General features: G+C 40.9%; 1 protein-coding gene across 1 annotated transcript; it reads left to right on the forward strand.

Moving 5' to 3' along the window:
• Positions 1-7,069: 7,069 nt before the first annotated feature.
• LOC132867430 (free fatty acid receptor 2-like) lies at positions 7,070-8,152 on the forward strand. The gene has a single exon (XM_060900333.1). The coding sequence runs from the start codon at positions 7,070-7,072 to the stop codon at positions 8,051-8,053; it is 984 nt and encodes a 327-aa protein (XP_060756316.1). The 3' UTR covers positions 8,054-8,152.
• Positions 8,153-10,177: the final 2,025 nt, after the last annotated feature.

Here is a 10,177-nt window from a genome sequence, read left to right on the forward strand (position 1 = left end):
CTATCCACATTCACCAATTGCACACACTGATTGATTGGCTACTCTACTACTAGGCTATCAGCTCATATACTGTGAGTAGAGAAAAACAAAATGGTGGAGCGCATCAAGTCAGATATGTCACTTTATCAAACATTTAAAAGAAACAAATAGTAAAAAGAATATAGTGTTACCCCCCCAAGTATCTCCTGTTCCACACTCCAGCCCAGTCGGTGGCAGTAATGCACCTTTAAGTTGGTTTGCTAACCACCAAAAAACCCTAAAGAATAATAATAAGAAAGTGGTTGAGCGTTTTGCTGAACCAACCGTGGATGAAATAAAAACTCGACTCGAAAACAAACCCCCCCCAAAAAATACAAAAAAAAAAGCAACAAAATATGGAATAAAAGTATTTGATGATAAGAATGTATCTTTTTTATTTTTCAAGAATTATTATGATAGCATTTTTTCACAAATTGCTCCTGTCATTTTGCCGGTTTGTTTACATTCTCAGTGGAAATGATTTTGTCAGACGTTTTGTATAAAGTTTTTATTTGTTGAATTTGTAAAAAATAAAAATGCTCTGTTTCTCAAAATCCAGTGAATGTGGATAGAATAAAACAGTTATTCCACTCAATCTCGTTGACTCGGTGCTACATGCTTCGTGGGTTATCAGCTCATGTATGACTCGATTTCATGGAATAACAGATAAATACATATCCGTTATTACATGAAGTCGAGTTGTACATGAGCTGATAGTCCATGCAGACACGGGGAGAACATGCAAACTCCACACAGAAAGGCCCCCTTCAGCCACTGGGCTCAAACCCAGAACCTTCTTGCCTTGAGGTGACAGTGCTAACCACTACACCATCGTGCCACCCAAATAAATAAATACCACCATTGTGGCAAGAAGGTCCTGGGTTCAAGCCCAGCGGCTGATGGGGGCCTTTATGTGCGGAGTTTGCATGTTCTCTCCGTGTCTGCGTGGGTTTCCTCCAGGTGCTCCAGTTTCCCCCACAGTCCAAAGACATGCAGGTTAGGTTAACTGGTGGCTCTAAATTGACCGTAGGTGTGAATGTGAGTGTGAATGGTTGTTTGTCTCTATGTGCCAGTCCTGTGATGACCTGGCGACTTGTCCAGGGTGTATCCCGCCTCTTGCTCATAGTCAGCTGGGATAGGCTCCAGCTCGCCTGCGACCCTGTACAGGATAAGCGGCTACAGATTATGTATGCATGTATGTATGTTTGATCATTGATATGGTGAAGCTTTTTTGCATTGCCGGAAGGAGTCGCAAGCATCAGGGCTTTGTAATAGTCAAAGGTAAAAGCTGTAACTTTAAGTCTTCAGCCCTGAGAGAAAAACATCAGATTTTCTCATTCTTTCTTGGAAATATGACAAGCTGCAAGATGACAGCTGTTTATAAAGTAATTGCAAAGTGATAACAGGAACTAACTCAGGATGTCCTGTTTTAGGAAATAACAGCTTCATCCTGTCAAAGTATATTACTGAGAAATATATTACACTCCTTACATATGAGTGTACGTACTTACACTCCTTACTTACTTTTCAAAATTATTTTTAGACTTAGACAACCTTTATTGTCATTCAGTATGCAACAAGTGTACACCGAACGAAATTTCGTTGCAATTTGGCTCAGCACAGAATTAAATATGAAGTGTATTAAATTAAATTGTGCAGCAGCAAAAATATTCCATCCATCCATTATCTGTAGCTGCTTATCCTGTCCTACAGGGTCGCAGGCAAGCTGGAGCCTATCCCAGCTGACTACGGGCGAAAGGCGGGGTACACCCTGGACAAGTCACCAGGTTATCACAGGGCTGACACATAGACACAGACAACCATTCACACTCACATTCACACCTACGGTCAATTTAGAGCCACCTATTAACCTAACCTGCATGTCTTTGGACTGTGGGGGAAACCGGAGCACCCGGAGGAAACCCACGCGGACACGGGGACAGCATGCAAACTCCACACAGAAAGGCCCCTGTTGGCCACTGGGCTCGAACCCAAGACACTCTTGCTGTGAGGCGACAGTGCTAACCATCAGGGTGTGCTAACGTACACCCTGATGAAATTGTCAGTTATTTAATCAAGGGTCAAAATTCTGGGAAAATTTTCACAAATGAAATTAAATCAGGGCAGCACGGTGGTGTAGTGGTTAGCGCTGTCGCCTCACAGCAAGAAGGTTCCGGGTTCGAGCCCCGTGGCCGGCGAGGGCCTTTCTGTGTGGAGTTTGCATGTTCTCCCCGTGTCCGCGTGGGTTTCCTCCGGGTGCTCCGGTTTCCCCCACAGTCCAAAGACATGCAGGTTAGGTTAACTGGTGACTCTAAATTGACCGTAGGTGTGAATGTGAGTGTGAATGGTTGTCTGTGTCTATGTGTCAGCCCTGTGATGACCTGGCGACTTGTCCAGGGTGTACCCCGCCTTTCGCCCGTAGTCAGCTGGGATAGGCTCCAGCTTGCCTGCGACCCTGTAGAACAGGATAAAGTGGCTACAGATAATGAGATGAGATGAGATAATTTCAGAAATCTCTTCTTCACATCTTCATACAAGTTGTATATTTGCTGCACAAATCTCACACCCACCCACCCTCTCTCTCTCTCTCTCTCTCTCTCTCTCTCTCTCTCTCTCTCTCACACACACACACACTTATATACTTTAATATATTGTCAAATAATTGCTGTCATATTGACGCTGACCATGTTGACTGAAATGAAACGATTTACGTACCTATACAAATTCGTCTAACTAAATGAATTTCAACAAGGTAATCTAATTCAGTGTAGTACATCATGAGTATCTGTTTCAGTCTGAACACTGTTATTGATAGTGTTGTTGCATTATCACCACCACCACCATCGCTACCCTACCGACTATTTTTTTTTATCAGATGTAATGCATTTAAGTCATATCTTTAATCATAAAACCAACCAAAATAATGAATTTATTGTGGCAACATCAGTTATCTTCCTCCAAGTGTCCGCAGCTGAGACTTCCTCAAACTAGATTTACTGTATATATAGACTTTCTGGTTAACACCTTACATATGATACCTACATCAGTAGTTTCCTGCTCGGCAAGGTGATACTTTCTATTCCAGTTTCAATTTTTCAATTATTTTTAATTTTCCTGTAATTCATCAGTGTTTTCTTGTCTCCATAACTCATTTGTTTAATGTGTACTATAATAACTCTGTTGGTGTAATATTACAGCATCAGAAAAAAGAGCTAAAGTGCTTGACGGTGTGGCAGTATCAGAGTCTGGAACTTCACAGCTCAGCTGAAGGTGTGGAATTTGTTTTTCATATTTGCCGCACAATTTGTTGATTTTTAAATAATGTAATTAAATTGTATTTTTAAAATTACATTTTAAATAGAATCCTTTGTAACGTGGTGATATGGTGTCTTTTTCAAATGTTGATTGAAATGAAATGTTCTCAAATACTGTATATGTTGAATGAACAGCTGGTATAAATGCACCAGCAGGATGAAATACCCTTTTTAAAGATAAACAGACATCAGTATAAGGTTTTATTCTCGGTATCCATACCACATTCTAAGAATCCCTGTTGTAAGAATAGCTATGGCCACTAACCCTGAATGTTTTCATTCTTAATATTTTAATGGTGTCACATTAACTGTTACTGCATTAACATTAAAAGAAAAGATGAAGTGAATAACATTATTCTGTTACAATTGCACTTGTCAAAGGGTGGGATATATTAGAGAGCAAGTCAGAGCGATTTTTACAAAGGCCTATTTGTGATGACTGGGTTAGAGCAGTGGTTAACACCTACCAACCGTGGTCCAAGTAAGGACAGCAGATGAACCAACAACAGGGCCATGGGCACGCAAGGCTCCCAACGTGCATATATTACTTTTTATTCTCGCCACATTCACTGGATATGAGCAATTGTGCACTCTGATTGGCTACTCTACTACTAGGCTATCAGCTCATGTATCATGAGTAGAGAAAAACAAAATGGCGGAGCGTGTTGCTGAACCAACCGAGGACGAAATAAAAATTCTACTTGAAAACAAAACCACAAAAAAGCAACAAAATATGGAATAAAAGTATTTGATGGTAAGAACATATCTTTATTTTGCAAAAGAGCAATTCCAGCGTTATGGACGTGACACTTGAACTCAAAATGGCAACAAATGACCCAGTGCATGTTTTATTGTCTCCCAGTATTTAAACAGGTGTTGCATATTTTAAGGCTGTACCATACTGGAGAAGTGATAGAACAAGAACAATTCCCATAGTACATCTAGGGCATGCCAGAAAACGCCAATAAAAGATGCGTTATGGACATGACAGAAAAAGTATCACTTTTCTTGGGTGACTGTACATTTTTATCAAACTCTGTGAAATTGTAAACCTAATGTCGAAATGGAGATATCCATTTGATAGAGGGGTCCAAGGTGAATATTAAAAAATCTTTGTTTAAAATATTTTGTATTTCATGCAGAGTTTCGGAAGGAAAAGTCAGCGTTATGGATGTGACGAAATTCCGTTATGGATGTGACGCGTCTGAAATAGACATGGCATATGTTTAGAAAATCAGCAATTTAACTACCATAACCCTTTGAAAAACTCTCTAAATATCAGCTAAAACTATCAAAGTTCTTAAATAATATTTAGGATGGCTATTGTTTTGCTGTTTTGTGGATTTTAGCATACATTTCTGTGGCTTGTGGCAATAATATAGAATTGTACATGATCAAAGTTGATTTTAGCTTGGGTTTTACATTATAAGAAAGAAAGACTGACAGTGACACATTAGGTTGGTTACAAATTGGTTCAACTTATTCACATCTGTAAAATACAGGCCTAGGTGATATCTCTGGGAGTGGTTTTGATGTATTACATGTTGCTTTATTTTTGCATGGTGAGGTTGACATTTACATGGAATTGTCCAAAAATTATTATAGCATTTTTCACAAATTGCTCCTGTCATTTCACCAGTTTGTTTACATTTTAAGTGGAAATGATTTTAGAATAGAATAGAATGCCTTAATTGGCACTATACACATGTACAATGAGATTAAAGCATCTCCAATAACAGTGCAAACAGCGTGTAGAGAGAGAGAGCGAGAGAGAGGAAAAAAAGGTTTGTTGGATGTTTTGTATAAAGTTTTTATTTATCGAATTTGCTAAAAATAAAAATGCTCTGTTTCTCGAAATCCAGTGAATGTGGATAGAATAAAACAGTTATTCCACTCAATCTTGTTGTACATGGCTTATAGCCGACTCGGTGCTGCGCACAGGGGCGATTCTAGCATCTGATCTTTGGGGGTGCTTAGCCCCCAGAGCTGACAGAGGCACCTGGCTTGAACGACAGTGTTTCCACGTTTATTCCGCGTTTATTTCCACGTTAGTTCTTCATCGGCGTGGAATCCAGTTAAAAAAACACACCATGTTGTAGCAAGCACTCGCGGGGACAGGCAACCCAATCAGAGGGGACGCAAGGAGGAGAGGTATTTTACTGGTCATAGAACTATCACGTAACAGGTGAATTCAAGAACACACACACGCCTACGCACACATTCATTGCGCAGTGCGCAAGGGCACTTATTTCTGAAAATTATGTCCAAAAGCAGTGTTTTTGAGGGTGCTGAGCTAGGGGGTGCTGAGCTCGTTTTTGGGGGTGCTTGAGCACCCCCAAAAATAGGCTAAACACGCCCCTGGCTGCGCACCTTGTCAGCTATCAGCTCATGTACGACTCAATTTCATGGAATAACTGTTAAATACCCCTCATCAAAAAATTTCTGTGCAAGGATTGGCCAAGGATGGCTCACATGACATAAAATAGTTCCACCATTGATTAAGCAATGTGATTAATCATCCAGTAGATGGCAGAAAAGTTCAACAGTAATAAAACATAGCCAATGTAGAAATATGATGACTCAATATCACAATCCACATTCACGTGTAACAGTAATCCTCTGGGATACACATGAGGGCATATAATTGTAATAAATTTGGAAATATATTCAAATGTATAAAGTGGGGTGGTACGGTGTTGTAGTGGTTAGCACTGTCACCTCACAGCAAGAAGGGTCCGGGGTTGAACCCCATGGCCGATGGGGGCCTTTCTTTGTGGAGTTTGCATGTTCTCCCTCTGGGTGCTTTGGTTTCCCCCACAGTCCAAAGACATGCAGGTTAGGCAAAATACCCAGCCACTTGGGTTGCACAAGACAGTGGATACTTGGTGCCAGTTCCAAGCCCAGATAGATTGGGGAAAGTTGTGTCAGGAAGGGCATCCAGTGTAAAACCTATGCCAAATCAAATATTCAAAACAGATCTGCTGTGGTGACCCCTAACAGGAGCAGCCAGAATAAAGTATCGCATGACAAAAAAAAAAGATATGGTGTGAGTTGGTCATGGTACGGTATATCTTGGATATACCATGAACTGATGTCACAATTTCAAGCTATACGGCTGACTCGAGTCACATGAGCATTTCTGTGTGTGTAGATCTATGCATCATGATTGTGATAGCATGGTACATTGCATATGCACAGGTCGAAGGTTGCTCAGATGTAAACAACAAACGTGGCCGCCTCCAATGAGTGTATGCTGAGATTCAATCTTAACACTTTTAGTTTAGAATTTTTTGATGAGGGATATAAATCAAATATACCATGCACTGAGAGGCACTGGTATTTATGAATTCTCTGCGGTGACTGGTCTAGTACTATGCTCAGAAAATAGTACTATGCCAGTCATCTCACAGAGTCCATGATTTCAACCGGAGCCTCTCAGTGCATGGTATATTTGATTACTGGAAAACATGAACAGTGTGGTATCTTTTCTACAATCCAGCCTTTTTTTCTTCTTCAGCTTGACTGCCATTGTTAATTGGCTTTCATTCTTTAGTCTCAGTCTTTTTTGTTAACGTGCTGGTTGTTGAATTACAAAATTCGTTGTGCATCTTTTGTCTCAGTACTCGATAACAGTATACGAGTCCACAACTCGTACATGTTATGGACAAAAAAAGAATTCAGTTTTCCTATTCTAACTTTTTTTTTTGGACTTCTACAGATTATCTAAAATCGTGACCATGCCATGGACAAAAGAGCTGAGATATTCTGTCTTGGTTGTCGACTGCATCACTCTGATCACCGGTCTTCCTGCCAACCTACTGGCTTTCTACATTTTCATCCGAAAAGTGAAACAGCGTGCTACACCTTTAGATGTGCTCTTGCTCAGCCTTAACATTTCTGACCTTCTCTTTCTCTTGTTCCTTCCATTGCGTATAAAAGAGGCAGCTGACATGAAATGGACCTTGAACTTCTTCCTTTGTCCATTGTCAGCATTCATCTACTTCAGCACCATCCACAACAGCACTTTGCTTTTAACAGCTATCAGTGTGGAGCGCTATCTGGGAGTAGCCTTCCCTATCAAATACAAACTCAAACGAAATCCTCGATATGCTGTGATCGCTAGTGTCATATTCTGGGCGCTTTCCATGGCGCATTGCAGCATTGTCTTCATTGTGGAATACCATAAAGACAGCAATACCACTGACAAGGGTCTGTCCAATAGGAGCACCTGCTACAAAGACTTTAGCAATGAGCAGTTGGAACTCCTTTTACCTGTCCGTTTTGAGTTGTTCATCGTCCTGTTCTGCATTCCTTTTCTCATCTGTTGCTTCTGCTACATCAACTTCATCATTATCCTCTGTCGCTTACCTAACATCAACCCTCAGAGACGCTCCAGGGCCACTGGGCTTGCTCTAGTCACCCTCCTGGCTTTCATCATCTGCTTTATACCATTCAACGTGTCCCATGTGGTGGGTTTTTTTGGATGGAAGAGTCCACCTTGGAGAATCTACACAGTACTACCCAGCACCTTCAATGCTTGCTTGGACCCCTTTGTCTTTTATTTTTCTTCATCAGCAGTTCGGGAGGCTCTCAACCTCATAATGCAACACTTCTTCAACTGGATACACCGTTCCTTCGGCCAGAAATTCAACTGTGTGAAGTTTGGCTGCGGTACTGCTTATGAGGAGAGATCACAGAATTCCAATGATACATCTCACTAGAATCTGGTACTGCAGATAGGCACATATTTTCATTAGTGCTCGCATGTGTTTATAGCCATATTGCAGAGAAATCCCACAGTTTTCAGAGGATCGGTTATTGACGGACAGTATAATTTAACACTGACTACACAGTACACATGTATAGCTAAGGGGGATTTCAAGTTTTAGAAGTTTTTTTTCTCAAGATTTTCTGACAGTTTACAGAAACATGTTGGTAGATGGTTAACACAATGGATATAAATGATATACCATTGTTTTTCACAGTAACTGCAGGATAACGATGTTCATAAAAGGTAACCATCATTATTCCTCCATATGTAACCACCCAAAATGTCAAACGAATGAGTCCCTTCATTTGTTAATCACATTTTGTTGGATATTATTTCCTCTGCCTATTACTTACTTACTTACTTGCTTACTTAAGGTGGCCTCAGCCGAGCTGCATGCCTCAAAGACCAGTCTCTGCGGTCGGACATGCAGGCGGCGAGCTCAGCATTGTTGGCCGCCCCAATGTCCCTCATGAGTGTATTGACCAGTGTAATTGCTGGACGACCAGGACGCCGCGATCCATGCGTGGACTCCCACAGAATGAGTTGACTTGCGGGGAGCTCGTTGTGCCTGAGGCAGTGACCCCCCCCCAGGCGAAGCCTACTCCAGGCCACCTTGTCGGAGATCCTTGGGAGGTCACCATAGAGCTATTTTCGTAGGGCTCTGCCTATTAATATTATTAATATGGAAAAATTGGGGCAGCAGCTTTGGCTGCATCCTGGGTTCAAACCTCACGTCCGACCGTGTGAAGTTTGCCTGTGTGGGTTTCCTCCAGGTTCTCCAGTTTCCTTGGACAGTCCACATATTAGGTCAACTGGCTACTCTAAAATTGTCTTCAATCAATTAACTGCCTTCTTGATATCAAACAGCCGTTTTGATAATTTTCAGTCAGGATTTCGTGCCAATCATAGCACTGAAACAGCGCTGATTAAAGTTATAAATGACATACGTCTTAATACTGATGCAGGCAGAACATCGGTCCTGGTATTACTGGACCTCAGTGCAGCTTTTGATACTGTTGATCACAACATACTGCTACATCGACTTGAACACTGGGTTGGATTGACTGGTAAAGTTATCAATTGGCTAAAATCATACTTAAAAGATAGAAGCTTCTTTGTTACCCTGGGAAATTGTTCCTCAACGTCAATGCCCTTGACCTGTGGTGTCCCCCAGGGGTCGATTCTTGGACCATTACTTTTCAACCTTTATATGCTCCCACTTGGGCAAATTATCAATAAAAATTCAATTTTGTATCACTGCTATGCAGATGATACCCAAATTTATTTTGCTCTATCACCAAATGACTATGCCCCCCTTGAATGTCTCTACCAGTGCATCGATCAAATCAATAGCTGGATGTCACAAAATTTTCTCCAGTTGAACACAGATAAAACAGAAGTAATTCTATTTGGAAAAAAAGATGAAAGACTCAGGATTACCACTATTCTTGACACAAAAGGGATTAAAACTAAAGAAATGGTTAAAAATCTTGGTGTTTTCATTGACAGCGAGCTAAACTTTGACAGTCACATGAAAGCAATCACTAAAACGGCATTTTATCACCTAAAAAACATTTCCAAACTAAGAGGACTTATGTCAAAAAATGATCTGGAAAAACTAATACATGCCTTCATCTCTAGTAGGGTTGATTACTGCAATGGCCTTTTCACAGGCTTGCCAAAAAAGACCATCAAACGACTTCAGCTGGTTCAAAATGCAGCGGCTAGGGTTCTCACACAAACAAAAAGAACAGAGCACATTACCCCAATTCTAAGGTCCCTTCACTGGCTTCCAGTAAGCTACAGAATTGACTTTAAAGTATTGCTGCTGGTGTACAAATCTCTAAATGGTACAGGGCCCAATTACCTCTCTGATATGTTGCAGCGGCCTAACCCAATCAGATCTACCAGATCGCAACAGAAAAATTTACTATTAAAACCAGTTGTTAAAACAAAGTGTGGTGAAGCAGCTTTTAGCTACTATGCAGTACATCTATGGAACCAACTGCCAGAGGACATTAAAAATGCTCCTGCTGTTGGCAGCTTTAAATCTAGGTTAAAGACCAAGCTGTTC

This window comes from Neoarius graeffei, chromosome 19, assembly GCF_027579695.1.
Source record: "Neoarius graeffei isolate fNeoGra1 chromosome 19, fNeoGra1.pri, whole genome shotgun sequence".
Lineage (NCBI taxonomy): Eukaryota > Metazoa > Chordata > Actinopteri > Siluriformes > Ariidae > Neoarius > Neoarius graeffei.

Excerpts from the sequence above, each read along its gene's own strand:
- LOC132867430 (XM_060900333.1), top strand. The coding sequence starts at position 7,070 with ATGCCATGGACAAAAGAGCTGAGATATTCTGTCTTGGTTGTCGACTGC.